Source organism: Rhinoderma darwinii, chromosome 8 (genome assembly GCF_050947455.1).
Source record: "Rhinoderma darwinii isolate aRhiDar2 chromosome 8, aRhiDar2.hap1, whole genome shotgun sequence".
NCBI lineage: Eukaryota > Metazoa > Chordata > Amphibia > Anura > Rhinodermatidae > Rhinoderma > Rhinoderma darwinii.
Window position 1 is genome coordinate 32,325,520 of NC_134694.1, and position 17,527 is coordinate 32,343,046.

Sequence of the window (17,527 nt, forward strand, 5' to 3'; positions counted from 1 at the left end):
ACCCATCTTCCCCAAATTTATGAGTTGCAACTCTGTCTAATAATGCCATTTTATAGGAACATATCAATGCGTAACGAAGCAAATAATTAGGCTTAGTTCACACGGGGCAGATACTCTGCGTAATAGCACGCAGCTTATCCGCCCTGTGCTCCACAGGGAATTCCGTGCGAAAAGCCGCACCAAACTGTGGTGCAGTTTTTCGCCCAGAATGTCCGCTGCGGAAAACTGCAGTATTAGCTGGCCTCCTAGCATGGCGTTTCATCCCAGGAGACCGCTGAAGCCTATGATTGGCTGCAGCGGCGGTCACATGGGATGAAGCGTCATCCCAAGAGGTCGGCCCTCACGTCATCCGGGCCGGCCTCCTGGGATGATGTTTCATACCATGTGACCGCCGCTACAGCCTGTGATTGTTTGCAGCGGTCACATGGGATGAATCGTCATACCAGGAGGCTCTACTGGAGGGAGGAACACAGACTTCTGGGTAAATATAAGACTTTTTGGAAGTATAAGAGTTGCGTTTTTTGCGGTGGAATCGCTGTTATTCCGCTGCAACAAACGCGACAACTGCTATTTGTTGCAGATTTTACCTCCCCATTGAATTCAATGGGCAAAACCCGCAACAAATGAGCATCGTTTACGCAAAAACAATTGACATGCTGCAGAATAAAATTCTCCACCAAATGTCAATTTCTAAAAAAAAATTCCCGATTTACAGTGTGGATGAGATTTGTTTTACCTCATCCACTTTGCTGCTACTGTATTATGCTGCGGATTTTCCACAACTATTTTTGTTTTTACGCAACGTGTGAACTGACCCTAACTATCAGGAGTTAGGGAAAGCTGGGTGGCAACCTCTATGGAAGCTCTATTGGTATTTCTATAGGTCGAGAACTAAACAGAAGAAGACAATGAATTACATATTTACAAATTGAGATTTGTGTACCTACATTAATGTGAGAGCAGTAATATGTTTAATAGTTTAAATGAGACGTAGGAGATTAAAAACCATGTCTGTTTTCTTCCACAAACAGCGACAGTCCTGTCCATTGGCGGTGCCTGGTCTTGCAGCTCAGGACTATTGCTGTAAATTGAGCTTGGCTGCAATACTAGATATAGATTTGGACAAGAGTAAGGCTATGTTCACACGATTAACAAAATACGTCTGAAAATACGGAGCTCTTTTCAAGGGAAAACAGCTCCTGATTTTCAGACGTTTTTTGAGCAACTCGCGTCTTTCGCTGCATTTTTTGCAGCGTTTTTACGGCTGTTTTTGGAGATGTGTTCAATAGAGTCTATGAGACAACGGCTCCAAAAACGTCCCAAGAAGTGTCCTGCACTTCTTTTGACGAGCCGTCATTTTACGCACCATATTTTCCCAACTACCCAACAATATAAATTAAAAGTAAATCTTTATTAGCTTCTTATAGCAAGACGACCACACACACAAATTTAAAATTCTCACTACCAGAAGACCGGATGACAATATTTTGCCTGTGGTGCAGGCATAGGATAGCTACCGATAAGGTACGCATTGACAAGTATAGTAGGTTAGATTGCTTGACAATAGTCAACTAAATAGATAGCATAGTGAAACCGGTCAGTGGTAGGAATTAAAAGGAATTTGAAAGCCCCCCCGACATGTTTCGCTACAGAGTAGCGTCCTCAGGGGTACACGGGGCTAATGAGCGAAACATGTAGCGAAACATGTAGCGAAACATGTCGGGGGGCTTTCAAATTCCTTTTAAATCCTACCACTGACCGGTTTCACTATGCTATCTATTTAGTTGACTATTGTCAAGCAATCTAACCTACTATACTTGGCAATGCGTACCTTATCGGTAGCTACTCTATGCCTGCACCACAGGCAAAATATTGTCATCCGGTCTTCTGGTAGTGAGAATTTTAAATTTGTGTGTGTGGTCGTCTTGCTATAAGAAGCTAATAAAGATTTACTTTTAATTTATATTGTTGGGTAGTTGGGAAATTAGGCTTGTCGCCTGAGGGCGACACTTTCTTCTCCTGCAATATTTTGTCAGCGACGCGTAAAATGACAGCTCGTCTGCACAGAACATCGTAAGACCCATTGCAAGCAATGGACAGATGTTTGCCGACGTATTGGAGCCGTCTTTTCAGGCGTAATTCGAGGCGTAAAACGCGTCCATTACGTCTGAAAAGAGGTCGTGTGCACATACCCTAAGGGCATGCCCCCACGTGGCGGATTTCCTCCGCAACTGTCCGCATCAATGCCGCACAGAATCTGCGTTGCAGATTCTGCGGCGTATCTGCCCAAAATGTGCAGTAAATTGATGCGGACTAGCTGCTGCGGACTGCGGGAAAAGTGCTTCCCTTCTCTCTATCAGTGCAGGATAGAGAGAAGGGCCAGCACTTTCCCTAGTGAAAGTAAACAAATTTCATACTTACCGGCCGTTGTCTTGGTGACGCGTCCCTCTTTCGGCATCCAGCCCGACCTCCCTGGATGACGCGGCAGTCCATGTGACCGCTGCAGCCTGTGATTGGCTGCAGCCGTCACTTAGACTGAAACGTCATCCTGGGAAGCCGGACTGGAGACAGAAGCAGGGAGTTCTCGGTAAGTATGAACTTCTATTTTTTTGATAGGTTGCTGTATATTGGGATCGGTAGTCACTGTCCAGGGTGCTGAAACAGTTACTGCCGATCGTTTAACTCTTTCAGCACCCTGGACAGTGACTATTTACTGATGTCGCCTAGCAATGCTCCCGTAATTCCGGGAGCCCCATTGACTTCCTCAGTCTGGCTGTAGACCTAGAAATACATAGGTCCAACCAGAATGAAGAAATGTCATGTCAAAAAAGCAAGACGCATCCGCAGCACACATAACATGTGCATGACAGCTGCGGACTTCATTGCGGAATTTAGAATCTCCATTGAAGTCAATGGAGAAATTCCGCCATGAGTCCGCAACCAGTCCGCCACTGGTCCGCAACAGACAAAGCATGCTGCGGACACCAAATTCCGCTCCGCAGCCTATGCTCCGCAGCGGAATTTTACGCATCGTCTAAACGAACACTTCTAAATAGAAGTGGAAGTCAATGGAGAAACGGCTCCGCTGCGGATTAACGCTGCGGAGTGTCCGCAGCGGAATTCAAGAGCAATTCCGCCACGTGTGAACCCAGCCTAACAGTGTTTCTGGAAAAAAGCAGCGCTGCTTATCTAAACTCATACAACCCCTTTAATATGTCTTACTTTTTGTGTATAAATGAAAATGTATATTAGTATTAGTTACGATTTGTTGACATTTGTTCGCCTAGAAAAAACCTTTTCCCATAACGACATATATTTAAAAGCCACAAAATATATGTATACAATGGAAAATATTTATAATACGTAAGAATATTGAATTGCACTAAAACTCCCTATGCAAGTAAATAGGGAAATGCAAGGAAAGTATCAATGCACATCGTACCAACAAAATATTTACAAATAGGCTTCTAATTTTCTAAATACAAACAATTCTAAGGGTTTGTCCACACAACGGAATTGCTGCAGAAAATTACCTTAGAATCCATCTCTTCAAAAGGTTACGTTTTATTCTGGTCATAAGCCCAAATGAATTCTCATGACAAATGGCTTAAAACGGACTCCTGTGTATATAGCCTTTTGAAACCCCAATTTTATAGCGGACCTGCCTTCTCTCCTGACATGTCTATTTTAGTTTAAAATGGTATTTCCCATGAAATAAAATTTTTTATAGCATCTTTTCTTAGAACTCTGCGTTGTGCCGTTCCTCCGTTATTCCTAGAAATAAATGAATAATTTGACAAGTGGGTGTTACCAGTTAGTAGGGGGCTGTCCCTACAAATACTGACAATGTCCAATAAGTGCTGTGGGAGAGGGACACACTACTTCGACACGGTGGAATGGTAACACCAAGTTTTCAATTTATTCATAAATTTCCAGGAGGAATAACAGAGGAACGGCAGAACACACAGTTCTAAGAAAAGATGTTCCAGAATTTTTATTTTATGGGAAATACAAGTATTTACTCAAATAGATATGTCAGGAGAGGTGACAGCTCCTTTTAACAATTTGCCCAAGATTTAGATATGTTTTCATGAAGTTTTTGTTTCATTTCAGCCTGCTCTCGCATGGGCCCGTGGATCTGCTGCTTGTCTTAATTTTAATTGTTTGCTGATTCTATTACCCGTCTGTCGAAACCTACTGTCCTTTTTACGAGGAACCTGTTCAGTAAGTGCAACTATTATCTTGTAATGTCTGACTACTGCGTGAAAATGTTTCTATGTGAAAAGACCGATGAAAGCTTGTTACGGTTTCATTTATGTAACTGTAAAAAAAATATTTTTCCTGGTATCTAGTATAGATACATAGTGCAAAATTCTGCATGGAAATTGAAACCATGTATGTGTTGCAGATTTTCACCAACAGGAATACATGGTGTAAATTTCTGCAGTCAAGATCAGAAAATTGCAGTCGCAGTGATCGCAGCCCCTAGTGAAATTTATATAAAAAAATAACTAAAGCTTATTAAAAGAATAAATGTAATGTATAGTAATAAAATAACCATTTTTTTAAAATAAAATATTTTATTATGTAAAAATTGTACACCATAAAAAATAAAATATTTTTTTCCCCCCTATTTCCACCAAAATACTTTTTCTAGAAGTCAATCAATAAGATCTATATACCTCTAAATAGTGCCAAAAAACCTACGTGTCCTCATACATCTACATCAACAGAAAAATAAAACAGTTATGACTCTTGGAATGCGGGAACACAATTTTTTTTTTCTCCCCACAAAACCTACAGGATGTGCCAAGTAAAGCGCCCATTGTGGGGAGTCAGACAATATATTTATAATACACCGAAAGGGATGCGTCCTGTAACTAAGTGACGTGCCTCTGCGACGTGATTCCTTCATATTTTGGGGTTGGTTTTTTTACAGTGTTAACATGCCGTTTCTACCACATGGTTAACATTATTCTGCGGGATTACAACGATACCAAATTTATATATTTTTTAAATATGTTTTACTACTACGTTTACAAGGAAAGAAAATTATTGTTAAAAATAAAATTTGTGTTTTGTCGCTATATTCTGAGAGCCATAACTTTTGTTTTCCAATCGATTGAGCGGTATGAGGGCTTAATTCTTTCAGGGCGTCTTCTATTAATCTCTTTTTGTTTATTCCATTTTTAACGGGAGATGAAGTGACCAAAAAACAGCGATTCTGTTGGTTTTTTTTTGTTTTTTACGGTGTTCACCATGCGGGTTAAATAATGTTATATTGGAATAGATCTGTCTTTTACAGACGCGGCGATACCGGTTATCTTATTTTTTAAATTTTTGTTACATTGTGCTTGGGGAAAAATGGGAAAAGAGATTTTTTGAACGATTATTATATATTATTTTATATATTAAAAAATCTTATTAAAGTGTATTTTTACTAGTTCCACTATGGGACATGAACCGGCGATCGTTGGATCATTGGATCGCATGCATGATATACTGCAATACTAATGTATTGCTGTATATAGTTATGCTGACAGCCTCCTAAGAATTGCCTGATGAAGGCCCAAAGGCTGCCCTGCCAACTCTGATCGTGTCGCAAGGTGCGATGCAATGTCATAGGTGGCAGCCCCCCAGTTTCTAACCGCTTAGATGCTGCGGTTGCTTTTGACCGTGGCATCTAAAGGGTTAAACGGGCGGGAGTCGACTGAGCCCACTCCATACTCCCCCACCCGACCTCCGCTGTATATATATTGTGGATATCGGGCAGGAGTTAATACACTTGATTATCCTTTTTTGTTTTCTGTGACGTGACACAATCGTCATTTTTGTCTTTTAGAGTAGATCATTAAAATGTATAGTCTTAATTTAATTATATACAAAAATCACGCAGTTGGTGGAGGTATCTTTTGGGTTGTGTTTGCTCAACGTTTAGGTTTATAAGAATTATTACAGTGCAGTATTTCCCTGAGTAGTGGGAGAGACCTATGTGGATTTAATAATTGCTGTATAGTCAGACGAGATAGCTGTCCTATGTGTATGGTAGAACCTTATGGTATGTGATAAGCTACCTGTCTGGAAATGCATGAGTGCCCTAATCTTTCTATATTGAGATTTTTTTACTGCTAGAGTCCTGTGGTAAAGCTGAATATATCCATAAAATAGTTGTCGGATGAACATCTTAGGGTATGTGCACACACACTAATTACGTCCGTAATTGACGGACGTATTTCGGCCGCAAGTACCGGACCGAACACACTGCAGGGAGCCGGGCTCTTAGCATCATACTTATGTACGATGCTAGGAGTCCCTGCCTCGCTGCAGGACAACTGTCCCGTACTGTAATCATGTTTTCAGTACGGGACAGTAGTTCCACGGGGAGGCAGGGACTCCTAGAGTCGTACATAAGTATGATGCTAGGAGCCCGGCTCCCTGCACTGTGTTCGGTCCGGGACTTGCGGCCGAAATACGTCCGTCAATTACGGACGTAATTAGTGTGTGTGCACATACCCTTACATGGACGTGTTTTTTCTATTAGAAGAATGGGGCACACCCTTACCTTACCTTGGGAAAATAGGATTGTATTTACACAAGCCAGTTATGTCTTTTTTTTTTGCTGTGATTCTTCAATAATTGCAGCAAAAACACCCCACAAAACCGGCATGAGTATGGTCTTGTCCACACGTAACGGAATTGCTGCAGAAAGTAGCAGAAATTCCGCTGCGGAAAAACCACACCATTTCCTGCGTTTGCTGCTGCAGAAAATGGTGCAGATTTTGCTGTGTTTTTTTCAATGTTGGGAGATGGTAACGACATCTCTGAAAAACGCAGCAATCCAGTCTACTTTTCGCAGCAGGAATTGACTTGCTGCAGTCCGAAAAATACACACCGCAGGTCAAAAATTTTACGCACCGTGTGGATGAGATTTGTTAAATTTCACCTACTTTGCTGCTACTGTATTCTGCCGCGTATTTTCCATCCGCAATTCCAGACGGAAAATACGCAGCAATCCCGCTACATGTGGACGAATCCTAAATATACCCTAATAGGATCAGAAGGGTGGAAATTCAAGCTGCCTGATCACTGTATACTCCATAACAGACATCATGATACAGTTGGCAGACCCCCTTTAAATCATGAGGAACATCCAATATAAACCCATTGACTGTGCCCAGCTTAAAGTGAATGTCCACCTTTCAAAAATATTTAATATTTCGATCAAAAATTCTGTGCTGATTTACCTGATAATAGGCTGACCTGCATGTGACATACTTCTATGTTTTCAATCTTCCAGTGTTGTCGACGCTCTGTGAGGAAACAGCTTGATAACAATATTGTCTTTCACAAGCTTTTGGGTTATACAATTGCCTTAATGACAGGTAACATTTTTAGAGTTTTGATCTATTTCTACTTTTTATTATATGTTTGCATTCAAAGTGTACCGTTTCTTTCAAGCATCAAAGGGTATTCTTAAGAGTCGGCTTGGATAGGAATTATCTTGTATATCAAACTTATTTTGTATTTGAAAGTTAGGAAACGAAAAGCAGAAGGAAATTACTAGGGTGTAAATAAGACAAGTAGTGTAGAAAAAAACAAAACTCCGAGAACTGAGACTCCCACCAATCGCTAAAACGAAGTGGCCGCTGAGCGCTGAGCCACTTTGTTTCTGTTCGGCTTTTTCCGGTGTATGGGCTCAATAGAAAGTCTATGAGCCCGTTCACTGCTACATCGGCTTTCCCGAAAAAGCCGAACAGAAACGAAGCGGCATAAACAAGCAGTACCTAAACAGTTAACCTGTCTCAGATCCAACTAACCACTCTCTACCAGCTGACCAGGTCTCAATATGTGCCCATCAATAGGGAACTTCCAGAATAAACCATATGGCTGACTGCTCTGGTTGCTTTATGGCCCCTTTACATCATCTGCTGAGAAATTTGGCAGCGGTATCTTTAGCCCTAGTTTTACATAGTAAGAGCTCTACAAAACTCTTACAGATCCAGCAAATACTAATAAATCAATAATACAATACCCTATAAATATACATTAAACTGTATCATTTGGTATCTTCATCCAGGCAATAATTTTTTCAATACTACCACATTGTATCCGTTATTTAGAGGACTAAAGTTTAAAACTAAACAATACTAAATCCCTTAGTAAAAAGCTACAATTGAGGACTCTTTAGAATCCGAACAATATATTATTTCATAGATATGCCACCAAACTCATCGTCATGCAAGTACTGTACTAAGAATTTAGTTAAATTGGTCATATCCAATTAGCATATGATAAAACGTAGTTATGGATAATCAATACATGACGACACAAAAATTCCAGTATAGTGTAACCTGTTAACCTACATTCACCACTCCTCCTTATTTACGTACTTTTGTATGTGATGACACACACTGATCAAGCTATTTATATACATATAGTGTCAAAGTCTATAGCAGGTCAGGAGTCCAGTGGCTGAAACGATCAGGCAGGAGTGTGCTAATAGCAATCAAATAACAGTCCAGGTTCGGTACACAGATAAACGGCAACAAGTTGTAGCGCGAGGCAGAGACCTGGTCAGAAAATTGTCCAATTTCAATACACATATGAGCAGCAATAGTTTGTAGAGAGGTAGCAATGAACTAGACTAGAGGCAGGAAGCTCAAAGTGTACCTGTACTTTTATAAAACTTTTGACATGTCATATTTACATGTCAGAAGGTTTGATCATTGGGGGTTCGAGCATTGAGACCCCTCCGATCACATGTGCCGTTCCCACACAGACGGCGTACGCTATAGTGAATGGAACGGCTCCCGTTCGCATTCTCTATGGGGTTGTATGTGCCGTATTCCATCTCTGTATGTGTCGTTAATCGACACATACAGAGATGTAAAAAAAAATGGCAGCCCCCATAGAGAAGTAAAAGTTTGAACACTGTAAAAATTAGAACATGAGAACACAAATAAATAAAATTTTTGTTTATATTTTATTAAAAGCAATATAATAAAAAATAAAAAAAATCCTGACATGTGATGACTTAATGTTTCATGATCAGAAGTGTAGCCAGCAATGGTTAGCTTGCAGTTCAACACTCCTCACTTACAGACATTATTGAGTTAATATCGGAAGTAGCATTATTGCAAAGAATTTTAGGATTACTGGAAATTGCAAACTATACTATCATCACACTATGACTTCATATTTTACCCACTTAATCAAGAATTCCACGTTTTGTGACAGGGTCCAATGTTTTGATTTAGCCTCACCTTGTTAAAGGCTATGAACACCTTTTGAAATAGTTTAATAAAAATGGCTATCAGTGTGTTTTGTGCAAATTTCTTAATACTTTTTATTTAAAAAAATCTTTTACTTTTTGAATAAATTGTGTTTGCCCACCTGCCACGTCAAGGTGTCCTCCATAGGTCTTTTTGCCCTGCCCTGGGTGATTTTAATTAGTTTAATGCTGGTTTCTTCCATCCCCAAGTATATGTAGGCTTAGTCCCAGTTCTGGGTGTATGTGCAGAGTAGGTCCCCACCTATGGAGGATGCCTTGTCGTGGCAGGTGGGCTCACACAATTTGAGCAAAATGCGTGCTAAGAACCTCCCTATTGTAAGTAGATTTAGCATGTAATGCATATTTATTTATATTTAGCAGCTTAGGTGACATTAGTGTTCGCAGTGTGCTGTCGCCATTTTCTTCTGTGCTGTATCATTTCAGTCGCAGGCGTTCTTGCACCTGTATACACGTTTTGTTTCATTTTAATGATATGATGTGATATTATCTGGATTATTTTACCCTATAAGTGCTAGGTTGAATGTGTTGTAAACCGGTTCTGAATTTTATTATGTATCTTTCAGCTGTCCACACAATTGCACACTTATTTAATGTTGAAAGATTTTATCATGGTGCACAGTCCGCAAATAACTCGCTTGAAGGAATGTTATCAAGTATTGGGAGCGCGGATGGAGATTGGATAAACCCAATAAGATCCAAGAATGAGGTAAAACATCATAAAATGATTAAAAGTGCAATCAAAATAAAAGCCTGGTTTCCGTATTTTATGGCTCAGTATTTTGCCTCTGAGGTCTACATGGACACCGGAGATATTTGGGTCACACTGCCTACCCAAGTTTTGTCCATCTTTAAGGGCATTATTATTTTACAGCTGAGCCAGGACTGTTTAGTCTGTGGTCACTGTTTTTCGACGGAACCCTTGCACAACGGAGAAAAACGGAAACCATTTGCACCGGATCCGTCACCATTGAAATCAATGGTGATGGAAACGGAAACCTATAGTTTCCATTTGTGTCAGTCAGAGCTCTGTTCCGACGGAAAGCTCAGACGGTACGTCGGAACGAAACCCTGACGCAGATGTGAACGCAGCCTTAAATAGTTTGCAACAAAAACAAAATGTGAGATCATGAACGTTTAGTCATAAAAGGTTAAAATAATTTATAAATATGCATATAGAGCAGTTTTATGATGAACATTACGCATTCAGAATTGGCTGCCATCTGTGACAAATAAACCCACAACAAGCGGTCCATCCCGAGCTCTGCAGACTACCGGAACAGAATTTTTGGGGGAGACTAGTCCTTTAACCTGTGCAAGTCCCACCTAAAAACTTTGTACTCCTAGGGACGGAATCCTAGTTAACCCTGGCTTTTACCTTTTGACATTTCTTCTAATGTTACAATACAAGTGCTTGCAAAAGTCATTTCAGTTTTTCGCGTATTTTGCATGTAGAAGTCACAAATTCTATTTCTCTCTTTCTTTCCCTCACAGACACCATCTTCTATTTGTTTCACTACCATTGCTGGCGTAACAGGCGTGGTGATCACCCTAGCACTGATATTAATGATCACATCATCTACGGAGTTTATCCGCCGCTGCTATTTTGAAGTTTTCTGGTACACCCACCACCTATTTATCATCTTCTTTGCTGGCCTCCTCATACATGGAGTGGGGTGAGTATGGATTTAGTCATGGTTGGAAGCTCCCGTGCAAGAACAATATCAGGACCCCTTGCTTTCCAAATGCTCAGTGTAGAGCACCCACATGATGTCTGTCACAATCCACCAGTACGGCTATGTTCACACGCTGTGTTTTCAGGCGTATTTCGGGGTGTAAACGCCTCAACATATGCCTGAAAAAACGGTAGCTGAACGCCTACAAACATCTGCCCATTGAATTCAATGGGAAAAACTGTGTTTCGGTTCAGACGGGTTGTTTTTTACGCCGCCGTTTTAAAAAAAACGGTGCGTAAAAATCGCTCCGTAAAAAGTAACATGTCACTTCTTGAGCTGTTTTTCATTGTGTCAATGGAAAACCGCTCCAAAAAACTCCTAAAAAAAATGCTTTCAGCTTCAAAAACGGCTGAAAATCAGAGGCTGTTTTCTCTGAAAACAGCTCTGTAATTTTCAGCCGTTTTTGATTCTGTGTGTAAACAAACCTATTTTCAGCCGTTTTTCGGGCCTTAAACGCCCCGAACAACAGCTAAAAATGAAATCATCTGCCCGTTGATTTCAATGGGAAAATCCGCGTTCCGTTCCCACAGGCCGTTTTTTGGAGACGAACAGGACGCTCCTAATGCAGAGCTGTAAGCCACCGGCAGCACAGTCCGTGCTGCTTTTAGAAGAAAAATTTGTTAATAAAAGTTATTGAGAAAAACAATTCTAGTGCACACCCCAGCACTATAATTCTTTTTCTACATAATGTCTGTATAATTGGAGGTCCCCTTTAAGTAGTAGTCATAATAATAGAAGTGCTACCTGCTTAATGTTTTATTTTCTTCTCTGCTACATCTTTTCTTTTCTAACGCCACTGCTTTATTTGTAGTCGAATAGTTAGAGGCCAAACCTCTGACAGCCTTCGCAGTAACCATTATGATGAATGCTATCAGAAATACACTACTTGGAAGGAAAAAGTACATGGTGATGAGGATGATGATGAGCATGGTGATAAATGCTTCATGCCCAGCTTCCAAGGCAATGATCCTATGGTAAGCCAAGAAGTTGGACTTCACAATTTTGTTGTGTTGGGTTGTTTTTTGTTTTTTTTCAATTTTAACACTAAACGTCTTGTAATTTGTGCCCAAGAAATGTTCTATTATTTAAATACATGGATATAAATGCAAACTGTGGATAATTTACAAGTTCTATCATGTCCTACAAATCTGGCTCACATAACACAGCACTCACTATACATGCTCTCAATATATAAAGTTTTCAATCTAGTATTCCGAAACATGGATCCAGAGGACTACGGCAGCATGGAATAGGCTATGGGCACATTATTCTTTTATATGGGCCGTATCTTAAAAATAAAGTGTACAAACGCTTTGCCAATTTCACGAATATAGAATACACACTATGTTTCTACATTTGTTACATATTTCTTCTGTTTGAGTGTATGTTCACACGCTAGCTGTCATTTACGGCTGAAATGACAGCCTGTTTTCAGAAGAAAACAGCTGCGTCGTTTCAGCCGTAAATGCTCCTCCTCGTAATATACGAGGCGTCTGTGACGCTCGTATATCTTGAGCTGCTCTTCATTGAGTTCAATGAAGAACGGCTCAAATTACGTTGCAAAGAAGTGTCCTGCACTTCTTTGCCGAGGCAGTCAATTTACGCGTCGTAGTTTGACAGCTGTCAAACGACGACGCGTAAATTACAGGTCGTCTGCACAGTACGTCGGCAAACCCATTCAAATGAATGGGCAGATGTTTGCCGACGTATTGTAGCCCTATTTTCAGGCGTAAAACGAGGCATAATACGCCTCGTTTACGCCTGAAAATAGGTCGTGTGAACCCAGCCTAAGGCTACATGCACATGTTGCATAATATGATGCATCAAAATAAAGGCAGGTAATTCAGCAGGCAAATTCCGCACTTAATATTGCGTCTGTTTATGAAATTTTAGATGTTTATCTTACATTTTGATGCAGAAATAGGTGCGGATTAACTGCTACGAATTTTGGCGCGTTTTTTTTGTAAACTTAGATATAATTTTGCAATGAAAACGCGAGATCAATCGACATACTGAAAATTTAAGAATTTGCACTGTGTGTCAATTTGCGTGCTGAAAAATTCTGCAATGTGTAGATTAGATGAGTTTATATAAAATCTCTTTTAGTTTGCTGGTACTGTATTAGGCTGCGGTTTTGCCACAGAAATATCCACGTGGCAATTCTGCACCTAATACGCATTGCATGCATGGGGCCTATAGGTTAGGTTTTTCTTTCCAAGTTCTTGCATTTTTAAACGTAACGCAAGAACAGGAAAAAATATATTGTCATATGCTGAAAAACATTGTATATTAACAAGAATATAACCTTGTATACATTGACAAAAAAAATTCTTAGGCATGATTGTGTTATTAATGGCCTATTTACATTACGTTTTTTACTTCCGCCGGAGGTATACTTCTGAAGGAGTCCCAATGTATACCTCTGACTGAAGGCACAGGCGTATCCCACTGTTTAGGCATACAGTGGGATTCATCGTTCAAACTCCCTGGCCACAGCGCTACTTTAAATGCTGAAACGGGAAAGCCCCTGGCTTTCAACTATGGAGTTCCCGGCCAGAACATCTAAAGCACTCTGGCCAGGGAATCTTGTCATGGGAAAGCACTTATATGCACAGTGAGTTTAGGGGCTTTGTAATTAGAGAATCACCAGCCACAGCATCGGCAACACTCTGGCCGAGGATTCTGCTCCTAGAGGGAGCCCCGGATGTCACTGTTTGTATTATGGGCAGTGACGTTCTGGTCTTTGTAAAGCGAGAATCTCCGGCAAGAGCGTTGTCAATGCCCTAAACAGGGATTCCGCTCCTGTCCATATACAGTGAAGGAAATAAGTATTTGATCCCTTGCTGATTTTGTAAGTTTGCCCACTGTCAAAGTCATGAACAGTCTAGAATTTTTAGGCTAGGTTAATTTTACCAGTGAGAGATAGATTATATTAAAAAAAAACAGAGAATCACATTGTCAAAATTATATATATTTATTTGCATTGTGCACAGAGAAATAAGTATTTGATCCCCTACCAACCATTAAGAGTTCAGCCTCCTCCAGACCAGTTACACGCTCCAAATCAACTTGGTGCCTGCACTAAAGACAGCTGTTTTAAATGGTCACCTGTATAAAAGACTCTTGTCCACAGACTCAATTAATCAGTCTGACTCTAACCTCTACAACATGGGCAAGACCAAAGAGCTTTCTAAGGATGTCAGGGACAAGATCATAGACCTGCACAAGGCTGGAATGGGCTACAAAACCATAAGTAAGACGCTGGGTGAGAAGGAGACAACTGTTGGTGCAATAGTAAGAAAATGGAAGACATACAAAATGACTGTCAATCGACATCGATCTGGAGCTCCATGCAAAATCTCACCTCGTGGGGTATCCTTGATCCTGAGGAAGGTGAGAGCTCAGCCGAAAACTACACGGGGGGAACTTGTTAATGATCTCAAGGCAGCTGGGACCACAGTCACCAAGAAAATCATTGGTAACACATTACGCCGTAATGGATTAAAATCCTGCAGTACCCGCAAGGTCCCCCTGCTCAAGAAGGCACATGTACAGGCCCGTCTGAAGTTTGCAAATGAACATCTGGATGATTCTGAGAGTGATTGGGAGAAGGTGCTGTGGTCAGATGAGACTAAAATTGAGCTCTTTGGCATTAACTCAACTCGCCGTGTTTGGAGGAAGAGAAATGCTGCCTATGACCCAAAGAACACCATCCCTACTGTCAAGCATGGAGGTGGAAACATTATGTTTTGGGGGTGTTTCTCTGCTAAGGGCACAGGACTACTTCATCGCATCAATGGGAGAATGGATGGAGCCATGTACCGTCAAATCCTGAGTGACAACCTCCTTCCCTACACCAGGACATTAAAAATGGCTTGTGGCTGGGTCTTCCAGCACGACAATGACCCGAAACATACAGCCAAGGCCACAAAAGAGTGGCTCAAAAAGAAGCACATTGAGGTCATGGAGTGACCTAGCCAGTCTCCAGACCTTAATCCCATCGAAAACTTATGGAGGGAGCTGAAGATCCGAGTTGCCAAGCGACAGCCTCGAAATCTTAATGATTTACAGATGATCTGCAAAGAGGAGTGGGCCAAAATTCCATCTAACGTGTGCAAACCTCATCATCAACTACTAAAAATGTCTGACTGCTGTGCTTGCCAACAAGGGTTTTGCCACCAAGTATTAAGTCTTGTTTGCCAAAGGGATCAAATACTTATTTCTCTGTGCACAATGCAAATAAATATATATAATTTTGACTATGTGATTTTCTGTTTTTTTTAAATATAATCTATCTCTCACTGGTAAAATTAACCTAGCCTAAAAATTCTAGACTGTTCATGTCTTTGACAGTGGGCAAACTTACAAAATCAGCAAGGGATCAAATACTTATTTCCTTCACTGTATGTCAAGGGCTTTAAAGAACGGAGTCCCCGGCCAGAGCATCGGAAGCGCTCTGGCCGTGGGACTCTGGGACTGGAGGAGTCCCTGATGTCACTGTCCATATATGGACAGTAACGTCAGTGGCTTCTTCAATCCCGGAGTCACCGCCTAGAGCGCTACCGATGCTCTGGCCGTGGCCTCCTTAGTTGAAAGCTTTTGACATCACTGTCCAAACATAGACCGTAATGTCATTGACTTCTCCAGGGCCGGAATCTCTGGGACAAGCGCTACCTAATACTCTTCCCAGGAGTTCCGGCCCTGGGAAAGCTCCCCATGGTATACGTATAACGTGATCCCTCAAGATGGAATAGCGTAGTATACTACGTTATTCCATCCTCCGTAAAAAGGTATACCAGCCCAACAGAGGCCAAAAGTACACCCATTTGTACACCTTCGGACTAATGAAGCCCTATGGACACGTTTAGCGTGTACGTAGGGAGCTTTCCCAATGTTCACACTAAATGTAGGGCCAAAACATGATGTGAACAGGCTCTAATACAAATAACTTTTTTTTTTATCCATACCAAAAACTATCATACCTTTTACTGCTATTTTCCACCTATGGTTTTCTGTTGTACTCACAATGGCTAACAAACCTGAAACAAATTAATTAAAGTTAAATCAAATGGCTCTGTAATTTTAAACTTTATGGAGGGAATTTATTAACTTTTCTATGCAGGTATTCTGGCGGAGAAAAGTCATAAACGGAACAAAAGTCGCAAGCCGGCAAATTTACTCTCATTTATGCCAGAAAATTATTTCAATCTATGGCGCATGGGGAGGCAGAGATGCGTCTAATTTATTAAGAGACGTGTGCCTCAATAAATTAGGCACATTTTACTCCAGTGCTCTTCATATTCATAATGGCGCGTGAATTTATTAAGGCTGGCGTCTCATACGCCAGTCTTAATATAAATATAGACGGAGAAAGATACACCTGGCATCTGGGTGAGTTCTAGCCGATTGGCAACCCCGCAATCGCCGATAGTTGCCATGGCAACGGAGACCTAACAATGGCGGCGTGGTCTGCCAAAGGCAGGACCTAATAGGCTTGCTGTCAGTGTATAACTGACAGCTCCAATACACTGCACTATGTAGGTAGTGCAATGTATTAGAATAGCGATCAGGGCTTGATGCCTTCAAGTATCCTAGCCCGACAGAAAATTTAAAAAAAAAAGTTAATACTAATTTTTTGATAAAGATAAAAAAAAAAAATTAAGTTAAAAAAAACTGAAAACGTGAATAAAAGTACACATATTTGGTATTGCCGCGTTTGACACAAACTATAATACTATCATGTTCTCCTGCTGAGCTCTGTAAAAAAATAAACAACAAACAATGCCAGAATCGCTGTTTTTTGGTCACCACCCCTCAAAAAACATGCCATCAAAAAGTTGCATGCACCCCATAAAAATACAAAAAAGTAGCAATACAAACTGCAACCCGTTCCGCAAAAAACAAGCCTTTATACAGCTTTTTTGACAAAAAAAGAAAAAAGTTATGTCTCTTAGAATATGGTGACACAAAAAATAACTGATTTTAAAAAAAGTGATTTTATTGAGCAAATGCTGCGAAATGTAAAAAAAAAATATATACATTTGGTTTTGCCATAATCATATCGACCGTCAGAATAAAGTTAATATATCATTTATAGCGCACTGTAAACACGGAAAAAAAAAAAGAATAAAAAACAATGTCAGAATTACTGGATTTTGGTCACCTTGCTAATCAAAAAAAGGATGTACCCCAAAATGTACCAATGAAAACTACAGATTGTCCTGCATAAAAAATTTTTTTATCAGTGCGACACTGGCGTCACATTTATGGATTATTATTTATTTATCGCATTATTATACCACTTTATTATACCCCGAGGACGCAGATACACTTGAAACTGGGACATGCCGCTGGCTGCCCAATATAGTGGGGCACTGCCCAGAATACGGGACTGTCCTGCTGGAACCGGGACGGTTGGGATCATTAGTATAAGGGTCTATTCACATAACATTGCCATGTGCACAGACCTTGTACAGTCGCACACAAGGTCCCTACGGATCAA

The 17,527-nt window shown here is 40.6% G+C and overlaps 1 protein-coding gene across 1 annotated transcript in view; it reads left to right on the plus strand.

Moving 5' to 3' along the window:
• The window catches only part of NOX1 (NADPH oxidase 1), a 45,667-nt gene that overhangs the window by 11,066 nt on the left and 17,074 nt on the right, over positions 1-17,527 (plus strand). The window contains exons 3-7 of the mRNA XM_075836621.1: positions 4,114-4,224; positions 7,298-7,382; positions 9,856-9,998; positions 10,784-10,965; positions 11,837-11,999. Coding sequence (XP_075692736.1) covers positions 4,114-4,224; positions 7,298-7,382; positions 9,856-9,998; positions 10,784-10,965; positions 11,837-11,999 — 684 coding nt within the window. The remainder of the gene's footprint in view (positions 1-4,113; positions 4,225-7,297; positions 7,383-9,855; positions 9,999-10,783; positions 10,966-11,836; positions 12,000-17,527) is intronic.